At 37.7% G+C, this 22,702-nt stretch overlaps 1 protein-coding gene and 1 long non-coding RNA gene across 4 annotated transcripts in view; one reads left to right on the plus strand and one right to left on the minus strand.

The window, feature by feature from the left end:
- Positions 1-22,702, minus strand: part of LOC136252004 (uncharacterized) — an 86,618-nt gene that overhangs the window by 26,344 nt on the left and 37,572 nt on the right. For all 3 annotated transcript variants that reach the window (XM_066044332.1, XM_066044331.1, XM_066044333.1), the window contains 5 exons: positions 20,933-21,205; positions 18,520-18,687; positions 11,306-11,377; positions 4,547-4,711; positions 3,492-3,554 (listed from right to left, as the gene is read on the minus strand). In XM_066044332.1, coding sequence (XP_065900404.1) covers positions 3,492-3,554; positions 4,547-4,711; positions 11,306-11,377; positions 18,520-18,687; positions 20,933-21,205 — 741 coding nt within the window. The remainder of the gene's footprint in view (positions 1-3,491; positions 3,555-4,546; positions 4,712-11,305; positions 11,378-18,519; positions 18,688-20,932; positions 21,206-22,702) is intronic.
- Positions 2,502-3,574, plus strand: LOC136252005 (uncharacterized). The gene is made up of 3 exons (XR_010699308.1): positions 2,502-2,583; positions 2,642-3,353; positions 3,414-3,574. It is a non-coding gene; the product is annotated as an uncharacterized lncRNA (long non-coding RNA).

Below are 22,702 nucleotides of genomic sequence, written 5' to 3' on the forward strand. Positions count from 1 at the left end.
TATAATTTATTAAACTGTTTCTTTATTGGTAATTCACACTTTGCAGAAATAAGATCGAAATACTCTAATAGAGCAGTCAGAAAACACTAATATACTCTAATAATACAGTCAGTTCTAGAGTATAATCTTGATTTTGAAAGCATAATTTTGAGCATAATAGGCTTCATTTTGAGCAATGCTCAAAAGCACAATAGGTAAACTTTGTATAATAGGCCAGGGCTTAATTTGGCAAAAAACATAGGCGATCTCTACTATGAACCACTACTGTGGTCATGATAATGGTTTCTGTAAAGTGTGTGAAAGGAACACCTAAGCCCCTAAGCTCTCTTATTATACAACCAAGTACTAAGAATAATATGAAATGCGGTTAAAATTAGCTACGTCATTAATAATGAAATAAATAAATAAATAATGTTTGAGAAAACTACGAGGCCTAGAGACATGAACTAAGCGGGGATAGATTCGCCTGTGAATGAAGGTACAACCGTATAATAAGTACGCCTGTTCGTGCTGATGACTTTATCGTACGTGTAATTCTATATAACGCCCGGCACCACACTCTTTTTTAATTACAGATTGCTCTAAGGAGAAGATTAGTAAATGTCCGCGAAGAGGCCAGATTCCACTTTACTGGTAAACAACAACACTACAAGTATGTTTAAATGTTTGTAACTGTGTATTTTGTGTGTAGGATATGCGCTCCAGGTGTCATGCAATGAACAACCAGCTGATTACCAGTTGGGATACCAGCTGATGCGCTCATAAACAACCAGCTGGAACAACAAGGTAATGAGTAATGTAATACTTGTACCGGTGGTAGTTGTATTATACATCTTCATCTTTCATCTGGCTTGCTAGCGGCTGGAATTATTTTCCACTGGACTTATCTACTGTGAGCCGTCTGTATAATAGCTAAGAAGCCGATGCAGTATATACAACAATCTCCTGTATGTTGTGCATGGCTGTATGCATAATATTATAGACTGTGATCACTGTGCCAATGCCACACCGCTGATATACTGGCACATCACCTGTGGCCTCTAGTTACAACAGAGTCTGTTGTGCCATATTGGCTTGATTGGGATCAATTGTTAATTGTGACTTCACCATGTCCCTTGTTCTGCATAGCCTCATTTCACTGCTGAGTCATCTTGAGAGACACATCACACCTACAATATATAGCTACTTTCAATATAGCTAGCTTAACTTGGTTTTTGTGTAGGTTGTGTTTTAGTATTGTGGTTTTCTGATGCCAGTTAAACTCCCTTACCTGTGTACGTATGCATATGTATCATTTCCACCGGTACACGCACACTGCTCTGAGTGCTGCCTATGCCACTGTTTATACTTGCCCAATAGGTAGGTTGCAATGTTGGTGTATGTACTTGGTTGTATGTGATGCGGTCCTAGTTATACAACCAAGTACTAAGAATAATATGAAATGCGGTTAAAATCACGTCATTAATAATGAATGAATAAATGTGACCGGATTTCACATAACAAGGCTTCCACACACACAAAATCAAACTTACGTTTTTACCAGAAATGGATTGCTGGCCTAATACACTATCACATTCCACACTGTACTTCCTTCAGGACTGGCAAGTCTGGTTTCTGTGGCAGCTTTCTTCCGACCCTGTCAAAGCCACGAGTGGGAGATTGGCGCCATTGAATGGCCATGGCTTTGTGATAATGGTGTGTAGTGAGCTGGGACTTCACAGAGAGCTCACCAATAGTGTTCTCGGTCAATTTGGAGTGATTTGAGGGCCATGGAGAGCCCAAACTTGGCCTCTGGATTCCAATCGTCTTCTTACTCCATTTTATACCCGTATATTAAGACCACCATCCACCCCCACCCTCCCACCCTATTACTATCACCTGTGATATTATTACCCACTCGAGAAAAGCTGCCCAAAACAGGGCTAATTTTGGGTATCAGAAATGTATACACCCACTCAGTGATAGCTAGTAAATAGATGCATACTTGGTGCAAATTTTGTTTGCACAGCTGTAGGCACTGGGAAGTTATTACACAATGATTACTTAAAATCGCCATATCTCCTAACGAAGTTTTGTGCGTCGAAGCCGGGTTTTGTCAAATTCAGTCACAAATAAATAAATAAGGTAAATGCGGGTATTTCCGGACAGCGCACAATTCCGGACACTTCGTGTATAGCACCCAAGAATGAATCAACTAGAACACACTTTTCGATTTTTATAATCCCTATAAGAATAGCTATTCACAGCAGAAATTTCAAGGCAATCCGTTGTTTCGTTCCTCGGCTAGCTTGATAAAGGTACCAAAGTGTCCGGAATTGTACGCTGTCCGGAAATACCCACATTTACCTTAATTAATAAATAATTTTTGAGAAAACTACGAGGCCTAGAGACATGAACTAAGCGGGGATAGATTCGCCTGTGAATGAAGGCACAACCGTATAATAAGTACGCCTGTTCGTGCTGATTACTTTACCATACGTGTAATTCTATATAATGCCCGGCACCACACCCTTGTTTAATTACGGATTGCTTGAAGGAGAAGATTGGTAAACGTCTGTGGAGAGGCCAGGCGCCACTTTACTGGTAAACAACAACATTACAAGCATGTTTAAATGTTTGTAACTGTGTATTTTGTGTGCAGGATATGTGCTCCAGGCGTCATGCAGTGAACAACCAGCTGATGACCAGTTGGGATACCGGCTGATATGCTCATAAACAACCAGCTGGAACAACAAGGTAATGAGTAATGTAATACTTGTATCGGTAGTTGTATTATATATCTTCATCCTTCATCTGGCTTGCTAGCGGCTGGAATTATTTTCCACTCGGCTTAACTACTCACACTCTACTGTGCCATATTGGCTTGATTGGGATCAATTGCTAATTGTGCCTTCATCATATCCCTTATTCTGCATAGCCTCACTTCACTGCTGAGTCATCTTCAGAGACACGTCACACCAACAATATATAGTTACTTTCAATATATCTAACTTAACTTGGTTTTTGTGTAGGTTGTGTTTTAGTGTTGTGGTTTTCTGATGCCAGTTAAACTCCCTTGCCTGTGTACGTATGCATATGTATCATTTCCACCGGTACACGTACACTGCTCTGAGTGCTGCCTATGGCACTGTTTATACTTGCCCAATGGGTAGGTTGCAACGTTGGTGTATGTACTTGGTTGTATGTGACGCGGTCCTAGAAATAATAATAATAATAATAAAAAAACAACAAGAATTTAGCCAAACTTTGAGGACTCATATTTCCCAATTGTACTAAGCAATCTTTCTCAAATTTGATATGTGTGGTACTGAGAGTGGAGGGGAATTTGTGATACAAGTATCATTCTTCTACAGGTAATTATAAAAAGGAGCTTGGAGATATTTATGCATGAAACCACATTTTCTTTCTTCCAGCCATTATACTCAAAGTGTGGTAAACCAACTTTCTTGGCTGCACAACACACTACCGTGTGTTTTGATAGTATTACATACGTGGAGGATTCTTCAGATCATCAGACGTCAAAGACTTCATGGACTGGGTTGACTGGCTATTAGCTGTAAGGTAAAGTAAACATAGAAACCTGAAAATAAATCATACTATACAGTAACACAGGGCAATTCATCATAAGAACTAGCAAGCTGCATCATCATGCAGAGCTACAATAGTTTCCTCAAATTGTACCATTTTTGTATGAGACATAGCTATCCATATTAGCAGTAGATCACACACTAAATTTGATGGCAGGCATTCCTAAGATATTGATAGCCAAAGTTCCAAATCTGTTTCAAATTCTTTGTTCTTTTTACTTTTTTTAAGGGGCTTACAGAAGCCAAGATTTTTCTATGCATGTTTTGCAAAAATTGCTAGTCTAAGAATGAAAATGTAGAGCTCGATTGTTTTGAAATTTGTAACAAATAAAGAACATGAATTCACATGATTTACGTACATACCAAGTTGCTTCAAATCCTATTAATACTCACAAAGCAATGGATACTTACTACATTTTTCAGGGTAATGCTTGTTAGAATAACTATTAAAATTGGAGTGTACATGAGTTAACCAGTGACAGCTGGGGAAACAAAAAATCAGTTACAAGGCAAAACCAAGTGTTACATCACGGATAATAAAACAATCATCACAATGTTACAATAACCACAAAAACAGTCAACAAGGAATTAGTTGTCCACAGATTGTCAAATCTAATTACATCCAAACTTTAAAAAACTCAGCCACTACTGCAAGTTAATTAATTACATCACTTAAGTTTCTAAATAAAGGTTCTAGCTTAAATCTATGCACGTAATAGCAAAAATTAATTATGAAAATTGATGCAGCCTCTGCGTTACAAGATGTGAAATATAAGAAAGTCAAGCAAGAAAAGACTGCTGCATTAATATATTTGCAGCCATTTTTTATCACCTCCTCTTGTTTCACAACTTTTAAAACCCAAGGCCTCAGATCCAGTCTTTCAAAAGGGGAGTTCCACTTTGGAGGATGGCAATTGTATAACATATGTGTACATACAGTATGTCTGTACATACAGTACCTCTGGTAGTAGTACTTTCAGTGGAATGATTAACTGGTTTTGTGGCAGTGGTACTACTCTGTTGACTGGAACACGTACTAATGACAACTTGAGGTAGAGGATGTTCATGTCCACTTGGTGGATGAGTGGTTTGTTGGTGTACTTCTTGTGACTTCTGCATTACAGCTAGATAATAATACATGAACATACGTATGTATATCACTGAATTTTAACAGCCAAGCTACCAAGCACAAAACACCAAATTGGGGCTCCCAGTTGGCACTCAAATCACTGTTGATGAATTTGAAGAAAAAGAGCGACTATATAAGTTAGCTCTCTGTGACTTGACAAACATAGTATTCGCCATGCCAAGAATACCAAAGACATTGATATATGTAGCACCATTCATATTTACAATAGTTTTCATAAGGTGTACATAAGAAAAGCTGCTCCAGAAACTAGTGCTGGAGATGACAAATTGGTAAGGTGTGAGTACAGCAGTCCATTTGAGGTTAAAAAGTACATATATTTAATTTGTGTGTATGGAGGACAGGTCTCATCAGATCCAGAATATGTTTATATCATTTTAAGTTAGAAAAGGTTAATAGACTAAGTGTTTGAGTCAAAAATCAACAGTTAAATGAAACTTTTGTAATTGTGCACAATTGAAGAAAGACTAGGAAAAGTTGCTATGCTATTAATAGCCTATTCAAAGGCAGAAATAAAGGAAACTTGGTCAACTATTGTGGTACAAGCCAAACAAGCAACTGGAGTTATATATATAAAATTGCTCTATTTTTTCCAGCAGTGGAACAATATTACTACATTACAAATAACACAACAAATACACTTTTCATTTTTGTCAGCGTTCTTCAGCAGTGTGATATCAAACAGATACATATAGTACCTTTTATTTAGTAAATGTACACACACACACACACTTAATATGTGACCAGATTTGTGAAATAGATGCCTTTTTCACACACACACACAATTTGGCACATTGTTTAAACTTTGAAGCTTTATAACTTTTTTTATCATTGCACATAAACACATAGCTTCCTGAAATTTTCCATGAGTACAGCTAAAGTATCTGGCTACATTTTGCAACTAAATCAAGTTAATCAGTATAAGGAGTCAAGAGTTATATCACTTTGTTTGTTGGCATGTAAAATGTGTGGAAGGTGCCTTTTTGCAGATCTGGTCACATATCAAGACACATGGCAGTGTGTCATGCGGTTCAAGAGGCCGGCATGCAACACCGTGCGTATATTGACAGGAAGAAAGAAAATGTGATTTTCATGCATTCGTGACTATGTGTAGCCTTAATGAATGAAGTATGACAATTTTTGCTGTGGACAACTGGACATGCCTGTTAAATTGTGCCAATGTCACTACTTCACAAACCAAATTTCAGCAGAATTGCTTCAAGCATTCCAGAGATATGATACTTTGAAAATTGGCTTTAGTTTCTTTCCTTTTTTTTTGTCTTTTGCACACTTACAAAAGCTGCCATAAAACACGAACGCAACATCCGATTGTCTTGAAATTTGGCACACAGAAGAGGGGTACAGAGGCAGGGTAAACCACTTATGGGGAAGAAGCTAAAAATCAGTACATGAATAGGTTAACTATTGAACCTCAAACTGTTTGTGGTTTGAAAGAAATTGAGCTAAAGACTGTGAAGATACAGTGAAACAATCAACAGTGTGTAACAATTATGCGATCGAGATTAGCTAATAAAAACTATCACTTGCCATGCTTATCAGACAAACCGATCGGTGGAATGATTTGCAAATAGGTGTACACATGGATTAATCATCTTAGAAAGGCCCTCAATAGTATAGAAGAATTATATTTAAAACCACAGGGTTACAGCACGAAATTCAACTCAGTGTACGTAGCAAGTGCGACATCGAGATACTCTAATAGAGCAGTCACCCTGAAAAGAGATCAGCTAGAAACAAGTAACACTATAAAAATATAGAGATCAACTACAAACAAATCACCCTGTAGAGATCAAGTCAACCTGTAGAGAGTTCAACTACATTTCAAGTCACCTTGTAGAGATTTCAGCTACAACTTGTAGAGATATCAACTGAAAATGTAGAGAGATCAGCTTGATCAAGTCACCCTGTAGAGAGTTCCACTAGAAACAAGTTACCCTGTCAGATAGAAACAAGTTGCTCTGTAGATACATATATATATATATACTAGCAAGAGTATATAATGGGGAGGGAGAGTGTCGAACTGCGCTATAGGCTGTGAAAAATGAGCCCATAAAGTAACTCGCATACCTTCGTTTCTTCTTGTAAATCTGACCGCTGTTGATTGCTCAGATTTAACACTTTAAATGTTTTAACGGGTGGTCTGTATGAATCGAAATGGCTGAAATTCCATCTAGACGTGTCACGTTAACTAGTAGAACTGTTGAGGCATGGGATGGCGACCATGATGAAATCTCTACCATGAATTAATATTGAAATATCAACCTTGCTCGACTATGATGAAACCTCGATGTTTGTTTACCAGGTTAGCTGCTTCTGTCTTTCTCTTTGTACAGCGGGTTCCTCTGTATAATGTGCCATACTTTTCTCGAGTATATCATTCTTTCACTCAGTAGTCACATGTACAAAGTGTGCCCACTGCACTTATAATTAGTCGCTAATCAATTCAAATTACCGAGTCGTTTGAACGATACCATAGGACTTTACAGGCTCAATTATACAGCATATAGCGTAGTTCAATAGTCTCCCTCCCCATTATATACTCTTGATACTAGCTATTTAAAAAATTAAAACTTTTAAAGAAAGTAGGGATTGGCATTCACAAGTAAGGAAACAAGCTCAAAAATGTTAGAGTTGAAATGAAATGATAATGATTCATGAAACAAAAAGTAAAGAAACAAGTCGAACAAGATTAGACGACTACTTGCTAAAATGAGACACTTTAATCCCTACTTTTGGCTAATTTGATGGTCTCACTTCAAGATACTAGCCAAAAGTAGGCATTAAAGTGTGTCTCATTTTTAATTAGCAAGTAGTCGTCTAATCTTGTTCGACTTATTTCCTTACTTTTTGTTTCATGAATCATTATCATTACATTTCAACTCTAACATTTCTGAGCTTGTTTCCTTACTTTGTGAATGCCAATCCCTACTTCCTTTTAAAAGTTTTAATTTTTTAAATAGCTACTTTGTTTACTTTTTATGTCTAGCTAGCTAGCCATGTTACATGATCATCGATCACATTAATTGTTAACAAGAATCACAACACTAGAACAAAGCTCATGACCTCCCCAAACATTCGGAATATTGGGTCTTTTAAATAGGAATATTGGATCATTAAATTATGGAATTAAATGGCATAGCTAATGTAGCTAATGGTACAAATATATTATGATATATGGTGCTCTCTTATACATGATGCATGTGCGTGCAAAAGTCATGTGCAAAATCATGTGTTAAGGCAGTGATGCGCACTGCATCTATTAAGCGCTGCAACTATTAATTATCCTTCAAGAAGAACAAAGAAGCAAATGAATGAGAATGCAAACAGCATGGTACAGTGGACAGAACGTAATCGGAACAACAGATTCATGAATCCGCCATCGTTACCTTGGCTGTCTGAATTTCTGGTGCCATACACCTAGCGAAACCGGGTCTCACAGCAGGCAGACAGGCAGGCAGACGAAATCTAGGTGAGTTTCAAGTTTCAAAATTTTTAAAACTCACTGTACATCGACTGTTTGCTTCGCCAAGGTACAGCATCATTACATCAGTACTAATGTATTCCGGGTGGTTTTTTTGGGGTAAGACATATTGCAAGACCGTTTTTAAGGTGTGAAAATCCACAAAACCATATGATTTCTTACCAACCCCTACTATTCAGTACTACGGTACGGTCGTACCGTTTAAGTAGGAATCCATATGAAATTTTTGCGTGCTGCCCAAAATTGCGCCTTTAAAAATCATCCTAGAGATATCTTACGAGACGAAAATCACCTTTACGGAATAGTACTAGTCCATATAATACATAAAACAGCATTAAATACAACAAAACTCTTACAGGTGGCCTGATCCACAATTTTAAAAATCGCCAAAACTTTGAATTTTAGACTGACTGCCAGACTGCCTGACTGCCTGATCACAGTTGCAAGTCTAGAGGCCAAACGAAGCAGTGCACGGCCACCATTTTATGCAACAATAGCAAACTCACTAGTGGGATGTGCCTTTTGGGGTTCCGACGAGTGTGTGCCCTCTGCGCCTTGTCTTTTCTTTTATCTTTAATCAGGCTGCTTGTCTTCTTCATCCAATGAAACCATATCAAGGCGTAAATTTTCCATATCAACACTTTCTTTAAGCAGCATAATAGACGCCACAAGATTATTTAAGGCGCATAGACTACGCTACTGTACAGAGGAATAAATTATATTCCTTACTGATATAATCTATGATGGAGGATACTGTACGGAGGTACTGGTACTAGCTAAATAGCTTTACGATAGGTCACAAGATCACACCCATTCTTCATTGTATGCATTATTGATCTATCAATTGAAACCACGATGACACACCCCTTTTGCACTAGCTGTATTTCAGTGACCACACACCTTCAATTTGGAAGGCTGACTCAACATACTCTATAATTGATTGAAACCACACCTCTTTTTGGGCAAGCGCACATCTTGCAGGCTGCCTCGAGATACTCTAACACAGCAGTCACCCTAATAGAACGGTCACATGTTTATAGCTAGCTGTATGCCTTAACAAAAAAATAAACAAACTAGTATATTAAAAATTATAAATTTAAAAATAAAGTAGGAATCCAAGCGATAAAAAGTAGTGAAATAAGAGATGAACGATGGTAGCTATTACAGCATAGCTCGGTGGGAAATTCCTACTTTGGCATTGAACACAAAATAATGGCTATACCATGCCAAAGTAGGGATTTCCCACCGAGCTATGCTGTAATAGCAACCATTGTTTATCTCTTGTTTCACTACTTTTTATCGCTTGGATTCCTACTTTATTTTTAAATTTAAAATTTTTAATACACTAGTATAATATATATATATATCAGCAGGAAACAAGTCACCCATGTCAAGACATCAGCTAGAAACAAGAGGTCAACTACATTTCAAGTCACCCTGTAGAGAGTTCAGCCAAGTTAAAAATTACCCTGTGGCAAGTCAATTCAGCTATGTCACTGGCTACCACCATGTAGAAAGTTCAGCTACATTACCACTCTGAAGAGAGTTCAGAAGTCACTCAAGGTCTCCTGCAGTAAAGAAAAATCCAAAGCCAGTCTATAGCTGGCTTTTTGGGTATGCAGTTACAAAAAGATATGATATCTAATCTAAAAAGTTGATGTTGTAAAAGCCAGGCACCATGCAACTATGTATTATTATAGAATACATATGTTTTTGCAGTAAAACACCAATTAATCAAGTTATTGCAATTTTGGATTTCATAATTCAAGAAAGTTTTGTAATTCTTCAATCTTCAATTACTTTGCTATGCACTGTTAAGGAAGTGCTTGTTGAAAAACCGCTTTTAACAACATATTACACACAGAAGTATTTTCTAAACTGTTTTACAATTTGACTATTGTGTTTTTTCCAAAAAATTTTCTTGATAAAACCTCAAAGCTGCTCTTCATTTTACATAGGGGATATGCCTCTTTCAACTCAAAGGGATAGGCTACGAGGCCTGCACCATTTTTCAGTTGCTAAATGCTTATAAACGCAAAGGGAAAGCGATTCACAAAGTCTGAGGTGAGTCACCACACCCATATTTCAGACCGTCAAAGAGAAACTACATCAGAGCAAAGTTGACTAGTATGGAAGTTTAATACAGACTTCATTTCACATTTATTTCTTACGTACAAGCTGCTTGTACCATTAAATGATTTTGCTCATGTGGGTGTGTACAGACCAACATAGGTAGATGAGTAGGTACACACACACACACACACACACACACACACACACACACACACACACACACACACACACACACACACACACATACACACACACACACACACACACACACACACACACACACACACACACACATACACACACACACACACACACACACACACACACACACACACACACACACATGCATTTACCAAAACAGTTTCAGTAAACCAACAGCCGGCTGTGGGTACATGCCTGGCTTAAAAACAGCCAAGCTGTAATCAGAGGCCCCTAGAAAAGACAAGGTGAAAAGATGTACAATCCAAGGTGGCAATCAAGAAATAGCTGTGATGGTACAGTCGGTTAGGCAAAAATTTTAATTACAAAAATTCAGATAATATGGTACCGAGGTTAGGAATAGATAATCCTTACATAAAACTGTACTTGTAATAGTACACTAAGACAATAAAAATTATTTCATTATTGAGATAATATCATTTATCATGACAAACTTATAAAAATATTGTAGATTTTTTCATTACTACTTACTACATCCTTCAACTATGCCAAACTTCAAGACAATCAAACCATGCATGTAGTTGTATTTTATATTGGTGTTTGTGAAAAGAATATTCTAAGCCTCCAAGCCCCCTAAACAAAGAAGAAAATTTAAAACAAGAATCAAGCCAAACTTTGAGGACTCATACTTTTCAATTGCACTAAGCAATCTTTCTCAAATTTGATATGTGTGGTACTGAGAGTGGAGGGCATTTGTAGTATAAATATCATTCTACATGTGGTGCACCAACTTTCGTGGCTGCACGACACATTACTGTGTGTCTTGATATTACGTACCTCCTGACATGGCTTGCAGATTCTCCAGATAACTCACTAAAGACTTCATTGCCTGGGTTGACTGGCTATTAGCTGTAAGGTGAAGTGAACATAAAAACCTGAAAATGAAACATACTATACAGTAACACAGTGTATTTTAGGGCAATTCATCATGATATAATATGTATGTCAAGGCACAGGGACAATTTGCCATTCAGTAAAGAAAAATAGCAAGCCACATCATCATGCATAGTTTCCACCAAATTGTACTATTATTGTATGATACATACATGTGTATATAGCTATCCATATTAGCAGTAGATCACACACTAAGTTTGATGGCAGGAATTCCTGAGATATTGATACCCAATATTCCAAATCTGTTTCAAATTCTTTGTTCTTTTTACTTCTTTCAAAAGGCTTACAGAAGCCAAGATGTTTCTATGTACATTTTGCAAAAATTGTTATCAAACAATACTAATGTTTAAGTAGGAACCCCTCAAAATGATGCACACCACCAAAAATATTGCCTTTAAAAAACCAGCTTAGAAACTTCTTATGTGACGAAAATCACCTTAACGGAGTATATAATATCAATCTATCTAACATCAAATGTAGCGTTAAAAACAAGAAAATGCTTACTGGAGGCCGGATATAGAATCTTTTTAAAATTGTCAAAACTCAAAATTTCTTCTCACTCACTCACTCACTCACTCACTCACTCACTCACTCACTCACTCACTCACTCACTCACTCACTCACTCACTCACTCACTCACTCACTCACTCACTCACTCACTCACTCACTCACTCACTCACTCACTCACTCACTGACCACAGTCGCAAGCCTACAGGCCAAATGAAGCAGTGCATGGTCACCATTTATGCCACAACAACAAACTCACCAGTGGGATGTGCCTTTTGGGGTTCCGACGAGTGTACGCCCTGAGCGCTTTGTCTTTTCTTTCAATTTCAATCAGGCTGCTTTTCTTCTTCATCCAACAAAACCATATTGAGGCATTAATTTTCCATATCAACACTTTCTTTAAGCAGCATACAGGGACGGATCTAGGATTTATAAGGGGGGGGGGGGCTAAATCAAGGTACTAACCTCTTGGGTAGAGGTGTGCAAAGCACACTTCCCAGTATGCGAAGCATGCTGGAACTAGGGGGGTCTGGGGGCATGCCCCCCAGGAAATGTTTGAACATAGATGCTAAAATACTGCAATTTGGAAACATTTCCACATAAAATTCATAATATTTTCTGTCTGTAGATATTTCATATACTGCCTTTAGATTATAGCAAGAGTCCATAGTAAAGAGGAGAGTGTCCAACTCAGTATTGTACCATCAAAAATGAGCCCAGTAAGTACATAGTGATAATTGTTCCTATTTGGCCACATTATATTCAAAGAAGCCTCTCTATGAATGGGTGTCAAAGTGTTTAAAGGGCTTCTATCAAAACTCACTAGGCTTCTTTAATTTAATATGAATATGGCTAAAATATGGTCACACGGGACAATTACCACTATGTACTTACTGGGCTCATTTTTGATGGACCAATACTGAGATAGACACTCTCTTCTTTAGTATGGACTCTTGATTATAGGTATGGCTCTTTAAAGCATTTTGCTAATGGAAAAGTTTGGGTAGGTACAGACAACCAAATACATGATGCACCCCTCCCACAATTGCACAACACTGAATAGGTGCATGTTAGAATAATAATGTTGAACGTGGAAAATTTAGAAATTTGAACAATACAAGATTGAATCTGAGAGCATTTTCAATGGAAATTGTGTACCTGAATTAAGCGTTGCCATATATATTAACTACACAAGTGGATGAATGAAGCCCTTTAAACAAACCAATGCACTTCATTGTATGTATAGGTGCAGGCAGATTTGGAAAAATTCCATAACAGAACAATGGCAGATCCAGGATGGGGTATTTGGGGCAAATGCCCCCCCCCCATTGACCTTGGGGAGGACTTCTAGTAAATACTAAGGCCAAGATCTGATTCAGTTTATCTCATGAAAATATGCATATTTTACTAGCATTTATTACAATTCACCTGAAACCAAAGTGAATCAAAGTCAAACTACCTGTGAATTGTCAACTAGCACCTTCGTACGTACAAAGCACCTCTAAAAATAATTATCGTGTTGCTGTTATTTAAGACATTTAGAGCCTTTTAAAACTTCACAACCATCTGCAAAGGCCAGAATAGCAAAAATCAACAGTGATACACTACTAAGAGGTGATTATTTGCTGCTCCAAAAATGTAGCAACTAACAAGATAATCTTCTCTCCCCAACCACCTACCAACTTATCCTGTTTGTGCCCCTCCCCTTGCCAGCTCCTGGATCCGCCCCTGCAGAACCAACTACATGTTTCCAGTGAACGTTCTATTAGAGTAGTTAGCTGACTGTTCTATTAGAGTATCTCGATCTTGTACACCTCCAATGCTGATCCGGGTCCTTGTTGCATAAACTTTAGCATAAATCCACTAATAATACCTTGGAAAGATGTTTATAAGGTGGTTTTATGAGTATTTGTATTATTAGTGATCATATAATTATGCTAAGACAAAATTTCATTATAATACTCAGTATATTGATCAAGTAAAGACTAAATATGAAGGGGGGGGGCTTCAGCCCCCAAAGCCCCCCCCCCTGGATCCGCTCCTGGCATAATAGACACGACAAAATTATTTAAGGTGCTTAAACTACGCTACTGTACGGAGGTACCGGTACACCACGATAGGTCACAACATCATGTCCATTCTTTATTCTACGTATTATTATTTTTATTATTATTATCTAGGACCACATCACATACAACCAAGTACATACACCAACGTTGCAACCTACCCATTGGGCAAGTATAAACAGTGCCATAGGCAGCACTCAGAGCAGTGTGCGTGTACCAGTGGAAATGATACATATGCATACGTACACAGGTAAGGGAGTTTAACTGGCATCAGAAAACCACAATGCTAAAACACAACCTACACAAAAACTAAGTTAAGTCAGCTATATTGAAAGTAACTATATATTGTGGTGTGACGTGTCTCTCAAGATGACTCAGCAGTGAAGTGAGGCTATGCAGAATAAGGGATATGGTGAAGGCTCAATTAGCAATTGATCCCAATCAAGCCAATATGGCACAACAGACTCTGTTGTAACTAGGGGCCACTGGTGATGTACCAGTATATCAGCGGTGTGGCATTGGCACAGTGATCACAGTCTATAATATTATGCATACAGCCATGTACAACATACAGGAGATAGTTACACATTGTTGTATATGCAGCACTGCATCGGCTTCTGGTTTAGATAGTACAGACTCACAGTAGAGTAGTAGTTAAGCCGAGTGGAAAATACTTCCAGCCGCTAGCAAGCCAGATGAAGGATGAAGATGTATAATACAACTACCGATACAAGTATTACATTACTCATTACCTTGTTGTTCCAGCTGGTTGTTTATGAGCGCATCAGCTGGTATCCCAACTGGTCATCAGCTGGTTGTTCACTGCATGACGCCTGGAGCACATATCCTACACACAAAATACACAGTTACAAACATTTAAACATACTTGTAATGTTGTTGTTTACCAGTGAAGTGGTGTCTGGCCTCTCCGCGGACGTTTACTAATCTTCTCCTTCGAGCAATCTGTAATTAAACAAGGGTGTGGTGCCGGGCGTTATATAGAATTACATGTATGGTAAAGTCATCAGCACGAACAGGCGTACTTATTATACGGTTGTGCCTTCATTCACAGGCGAATCTATCCCCACTTAGTTCATGTCTCTAGGCCTCGTAGTTTTCTCAAACATTATTTATTATTTATTCATTCATTATTAATGACTTAATTTTAACTGCATTTCATATTATTCTTAGTACTTGGTTGTATAATTAGTACTAGTAATAGCATGGGTAGCAGTGAAATTTGGGATAAATATCACGAGTGTTGTATTGGAAATGGGGATAAATTTCACGAGGCGAAGCCGAGTGAAATTTACCATTTCCAATACAACAAGAGTGGTATTTATCCCAAATTTCACTGCTACCCATGCTATTCCCAGTTAATACCATACTCGCTGCATATGCGCATGCCGTGCATTAGCATTGCTATGTACGCAATTTGTCACTATGTACTAAACATGTGTCAACACTAATTGTTAACATAAATTCTAGCCAATGAAATTGCAATTACAACTTTTTCACTGCTACCAGTGAAATACGGGATAAATTTCACTGCTACTATTGAGACTTTTGTATGGGCAGTGAAACAGGTATGGTATTAGAAGTTAAACCTAATTTAATTTATAAAAGACAAAAAGCAGAAAAAAGCAGCTAAACCTACAGAGCCTACACAGACCTACAAAAACACTGCATGGACCACCAGTATGCACACAGCAAAACCCCCGGACAGGGGTCTTAAGAAGAAAGCCTTGCGGACTATTGACCAAACTGCAGGGAGTGGGAGCATGAAACAGAGTTCAACTCCCACAAAGGACTGCCAGGCAACAGGCTAAATAGATGCAAAAATGTCCGGCCATTGTGGTGCTACAGACAAACAGAGAGTTGTTCTAGAAGATGGCAGTACACTAGGCCATGAGAAATGCCCCTCCTGGTGGTTGTCATCAAAGCAATATCCTGCAAGACAGGATGACTAGTAGGAGACTACAAACCCAAGGACTCAACCACCAGGGGGACAAAGGCACCTCCAGCAGCCTGCACAAGTTCATCACGGTGAGCATCCTTGTCTTCTTCTCCCTTAGCAGCAGCCACACCTGCTGAAACTGCAGACCAACCCAACAAAGATTCCTGTATTGGACAGGATTCTACATATTTTTGATCTATCAATCGAGATTACGATGGCCACGCCCTTTTATGCTATCTGCATTTGTGACCACACCTTCAAGTTGGTAGGCTGATTGGAGATACTCTAGTCTAATAAACAATCGAAACCACAAAGACCACACCCCTTTTTGGGCAAGCACACATCTTTGCAGGCTGACTCAAGATACTCTAATACAGCAGTCACCCTAATAGAACAGTCACATGCTTATAGCTAGCTGTATGCTTTAACAAAAAAATTAAAACTAGTACATTAAAATTTATTAATTTAAAAATGGAGTAGGAATCCAAGCAATAAAAAGTAGTAAAACAAGAGATGAACATGGTAGCTATTACAACATAGCTCAGTGGGAAATCCCTACTTTGGCATGCATGGTAACTACAAATACAAAGAAAAATTTGGAATTTTCAACTAGAGTAGGGACCATAGCACATCGATAAAAAGTACTGAAACAAGCTGGAGTAGTGCACGATATTAAATCACAGTAAAACAATAAGATGTTTTACATTCCTAGTGTGCTCAAGATACCATATATAATGGAAATGCATAGTAGGGATATAACACTTCTTATTGTTTACTGTGATTTAATATTGTGCACTACTCCAACTTGTTTCAGTACTTTTTATCAATGTGCTATGGTCCCTACTCTAGTTGAAAATTCCAAAATTTACTTTGTACTTGTTTGTTAACTTTTTTGTAAATAATTATTATGACTGGTGAACCCACGCATACCGCATCTGAAATGGCGCCTCGTGCCCCAATTATTGTCTGAAGAGTGAAGTATCCATTACGCTTCATTGTCAGCTATATTTAACCTGTTATGCAGCATTTTCGAATAAGAACTGTTTGAAAAGCACCTCTTCACACCGAGATGCATTCCGAAAGAAATGATTTCGTGCGCCCCAGTTAAATCAATTATCGTATGAAAAGCAGAAGTATCCATTACACTTCGTTGTTGGCTGTGTTTAACCCATTACTCAACAGTACAAATCAAGAACTGTTTGACAAGCACCTCTGCTATCAAAATAGCTGCTATGAAAAATATGGACGATTTCCGTTACGTGAAGGGAAGCCATCACATGCTATCGCCAAATTGACACTTTTCGCTGTCAGCAAAGATGAATGGGACACAAAGGAGGACACTAGTAAGTCCATGAAGAATGCATTGTACATACTACGGTATGCCAAAAGGCACCTGTCGGGGCGAAGCAACGTTGAACAGTGAAACAATGAAGCCGGTAGCCTTAGCCGTTATCGAGTTACGCTTGTCTGAAGGCATCAGTCAGTCAGTTACTTACTCAGTAAGTAATTAGAAAATTTTGTTAAATAAATTATTTTTAAAATTCTGTAGCAACTTGTTAAAAGCATTTCGGGTCAATCTGAAGGCTTGTTTGGGCTTAGTTTCACCTAACCAATACTTTCTGATCATCGTTACGGGAAAATGAGGCTGTTTTTTGGGTGATATTATTTCGTGGGCCACGCCTACTCCTTTGTGGTCCCTACTATACACTACTATCGTAGTGTATGATAACAATTATTTTGTGTTCAATGCCAAAATAGGGATTTCCCATTGAGCTATGCTGTAATACCTACTATGTTCATCTCTTGTTTCACTAAATTTTATTGCTTGGATTGCTACTTCATTTTTAAATTTATAATTTTCAGTGTACTAGCAGAATGCAAAATGTGGAGCTCATTATTTTGAAATTTGTAACAAATAAAGAACATGAATTCACATGATTTACGTACATACCAAGTTGCTTCAAATCCTATTAATACTCACAAAGCAATGGATACTTACTACATCTTTCAGGGTGACGTTTTGTCAGAATAAGTTTTAAAATTGGAGTGTACATGAGTTAACCAGGTGGTGACACAAAAAAATCAGTTACTAGGCAAAACCAAGTGTTACATCACGGATAATAAAACAATCATCACAATGTTACAATAACTACAAAAATAGTCAACAAGGAATTAGTCGTCCAAAGATTGTCAAATCTAATTACATCCAAACTTTAAATCACTCAGCCACTACTGCAAGCTAATTAATTACATCACTAAATAAAGGTTCTAGTTTAAATCTACGTACTTAATAGCATAATAAAATCCATGCAAAACAGCAAAGTTATGAAAACCCAATGCAGCCTATAAAATACCTATGCTAAAAGATGAAATATAAGGTTGCAGTAAACAAGAAAAGGCTGCAGCATTAACATATTTTCAGCCATTTCTTATCACATCCTCTTGTTTCACAACTTTTAAAACCCAAGGCCTCAGATCTAGTCTTTCAGAAGGGGAGTTCCACTTTGGAGGATGGCAATTGTATAGCATAATCATGTGCACATACAGTATGTCTATACATACAGTACCTCTGGTGGTAGTAGTACTTTCAGTGGAATGATTAACTGGTTTTGTGGCAGTGGTACTACTCTGTTGACTGGAACATGTACTAATGACAACTTGAGGTAGAGGATGTTCATGTCCACTTGGTGGATGAGTGGTTTGTTGGTGTACTTCTTGTAAGCTCTGCACTACAGCTAGATAATAATACATGAACATAACAACGTGACTGTGTCCAGCTGAGCTACCAAGCACAGAGTACCAAATTGGGGGCTCCCAGTTGGCACTCACAACACTATTGATGGATTTGAAGAAAAACAGTAGCTATATAAGTTAGCTTTCTGCGACTTGATAAGGATCTACCATTTCAAGAATACCAAAGACATTGATATAGCACCATTCTTATTTACATAAGGTCTACATAAGAATTAAAAGCTGCTCCAGAAACAAGTGCAGTGATGACATTCAGTAAGCTGTGACAACACAGCAGTCCATTTGAGTTTAAAAAGTATATTTAATTTGTGTGTGTGTGGAGGACAGGTCTCATCAGATCCAGAATAATATGTTCATCATACAGTACGATAGTAACTGTATAGTAGGGACCACAAAGGAGTAGGCGTGGCCCATGAAATAAGGTCATCCAAAAACCAACCTCAATTTTCCCTGATGACAATAAGGGAGGTAAAACTATGCCCAAAAAAGCTTTCAGATTGACCCAAAATGCTTTCAACAAGTTGCTACAGAAGTTAAAAAAAAATTGTTTGATGGAATTTTCTACTGACTGAGTAAGTAACTGACTAACTGATGCCTTCAGACAAGCGTAACTCAATAATGGCTAAGGCTACGGGCTTAATTTTTTCACTGTTTGACAGCCCGACAGGTGCCTTTTGGCATACTGCAGTATGTACAATGCATTCTCCATGGACTTACCAGTGTCCTCCTTTGTGTCTCATTCATCTTTGCTGACAGCGAAAGGTGTCAATTTGGCAGTAGCACATGATGGCTTCCCTTTGTAACAGAAATCGTCCTTATTTTTCATAATGGCTATTTTGATAGCAGAGGTGTTTTTCAAACAGTTCTTGATTCATACTGCTGTGTAACGGGTTGAACATAGCTGACAACAAAGCGTAATGGATGCTTATCTTTTCAGATGATCATTAATTATTTGGGGCGCATGGCACTATTTCTTTATTTTGGTATGCGTGGATTGTAGAAGTGCTTTTCAAACAGTTCTTGATTCAAAATGCTGTGTAACGGGTTGAACATAGCTGACAATGAAGCATAATGCACCTATCAACGTATTGCCCCACCACCCCTGCCTCGGGAATATATGGGGCTATAGTGGGGATTTGACACAGCCGAATGTAAAATGCCCCATGGTATGGAAAACCTATCATGTCAAATCCCCACTGTTGGCCCCAGTTGCATCACAGAGATTTATTCGGGATTTGACATAGCATAGAAAGTTACAACGAAAATAATAGTTGGGCGATTAATAAATGATCATCAAATGCCCCATAGTGGGGATAACACTTCTCTTTGTTTTACTGTGGTTTAATATCATGGACTACTCCAACTTGTTTCAGTACTTTTTATCAATGTGCTATGGTCCCTACTCTAGTTGAAAATTCGAAATTTTTCTTTGTACTTGTATCATTTTAAGTTAGAAAAGGTTGTTAGACACCACGTTTTTGAGGCAAAAATCAATAGCTAAAGTAAACTATTGCGATTGTGCACAATCAAAGAAAGAATAGGAAAAATCACTATGTTGAATGAGCTGCTTCTATATTAATAGCATATTCAAGGGCAAAAATAAAGGGGACTTGGTAAACTTTACGGTACAAGCTAATGAGCAGCTGGAGTATAATTCCCATATTTATTCCATCTGCAAAACAATATTACTACACAATGAATAACATAACAGATACACCAAGCCTTTTCATTTTTGAACAGAACTCATGCATTCACAGAGATAATCTGTAGATATCTAAAACAGATAGAGTATCACTTATTTAGTAAACGTACACACACTTGATATGTGACCAGATTTGCAAAAAAAAGTATTGTATTTCCTTGTATAAAAGCTGCATTCAAATAAAATCCTGGTCCTAAATGAAGGCCAGAGGGCACTATTTTATTACAAGGGGTATACGTAGTACAAGATCACAGTAGCATAATTTGTAGAACAAGCCTTACTACATACAGTACAACTACTTTAACCTGTGACTTGTCAGAATTGTGTCAATAGCAGTTGTTACAAGGAGCAACAAGATCTTCAGCTGGTTCACGAATTGATTATAAGAAATAAACACCCAGGCTTTTATACGAGGAAATACAGTACCATTTTGCAAATCTGGTCACATAATTATACAATACAGTAAGTATAAACACATTAATTATTAAGCAAAAATGTACAAAAACCCTTTGTCATACTGTACTCACCCATCCTAAGATTTTCTATTATCTGTGTTAGCTGTGGAGCATTTTTCAACAGTGACAATCTTTCACACAGATCTAAAATATCTTCTTTACAATTCACTTGTTCCATGAGACACTCCATTATTATCTGATTAGCAGCAGTAAAGTGAGAACACTCAAATATTGATGAGATGTGAGTATCACACAATTCTCTTTCTAATAGTTGTACAGTCTCATAATAGTTGTCAGGCATGTTCTTGATAATATCATCATAACATGACCTCAAGTCTGACAAACCTGTGAATGATTTTGAATGTGAACAGTAGTGGTATGTATAGATATACATAGGAACTTCATCATGTTATGCATTTAAAATTTAATGAATGTGGGGACCCAAGCAATAAAAAAATAGTGAAACAAAATAATTATACAAATGATATTATCACAACATAGCATTGTGGAAAAATCCCTAAATTGGCATGTAATAGCATTATTGCCAAAGGAGGGATTTTCCACATGGTTACATTGCACTATCATCAACCATATCTTTTGTTCCACTAGTTTTTATCATTTGTAGCCCTACTACACTTTTAAATAAATTATTTAAAATTCATTAGCCACAGCATAATTTTATATAATATATAAAGCTGTCTGTCTGTCTGTCTATCTGTCTGTCTGCAACATCCATAACTCAACAGCCAAAGCACATAGTGACATGGGACTTTAACGAAATTAAGTGCTCATCATCTGACAACTCCAAGTTTGTTGTTACAAACTGCTGCATGCTTTCTTTCGTTCACTATACAGCGTTGAAGGCTTTGGTGTAGAGGAAAGCTTGAGCTACATTCCTGTCAAAACCACGAACAAACAGCCAAAGCGTTAGCACATAGAACTGTTAAACCAGAGGCCTCAGGTTAGATTCCTGCCCATGACAACTTTTTTATTTTCTTCTCAGTGCCACCTTTTCGTGACACACTTTTTCATGTGTCAGCTATTGACGATCATTACTCAGCAATCTGTTCATGTATCGACATGATTCACATGTGAAATACAACGCTCACCAACTGGCTATGTCACAAAGTTTACTATAAGCTTCTATGTACGTTCCTTTGTCCACCACAGCATGTTGAAGGCCATGATGTAGAGAAAACTTCAGCTGCATTTCATTGCTAACCACACAATAAACAGCTCGCACCTCCCTGAGTTTTTGTGGTTACTGCTATGTAAGTTGTGGGTACAAATCCTTCCAGCGACAAAAAAAACTTTTTTTTTTCATTTTATACACCTTTTTGGTGCATACGTTTTCTAACTCAATTTTTTTCTCATAGTAATTTCATAGCATCCTGGTATTGTTACACCACATATGGACTGTTGGAAAAGTATACAGCAGCACATTAATTATTATTATTAGCACTTTACAGTGACCAGCACTGAAGGTCTGACAGCAACATGATAAGTATAGGGCAGGCTAATTAGGTGCAGTCTGTATGTTTGTCCCATGTGTTCTGTTAGAGTAAGAGCTTCCTTTTTGTAACTCCGATTTTTTGTGATGTGATGAAGTGTGTCCCTGTGTATTTGCTCAAACCTTCAGTTGTTTGCAGTATAGCCACAACTTGCTTTAAATACTGTTGACCACGTTATTGCAGTGCCTGCATGATAGGATAGCACCACATAATAGGCCAGTTTCATGTAAGGGAAAGTGTTTTAATTGATCTTTTAATTGTGGTTGCGCAACCACTGGATGCTGTGGTTAGCCATAAAAATGTACAGAAACCATTAGGAAACGGACAACCA

Source organism: Dysidea avara, chromosome 4, assembly GCF_963678975.1.
Source record: "Dysidea avara chromosome 4, odDysAvar1.4, whole genome shotgun sequence".
Lineage (NCBI taxonomy): Eukaryota > Metazoa > Porifera > Demospongiae > Dictyoceratida > Dysideidae > Dysidea > Dysidea avara.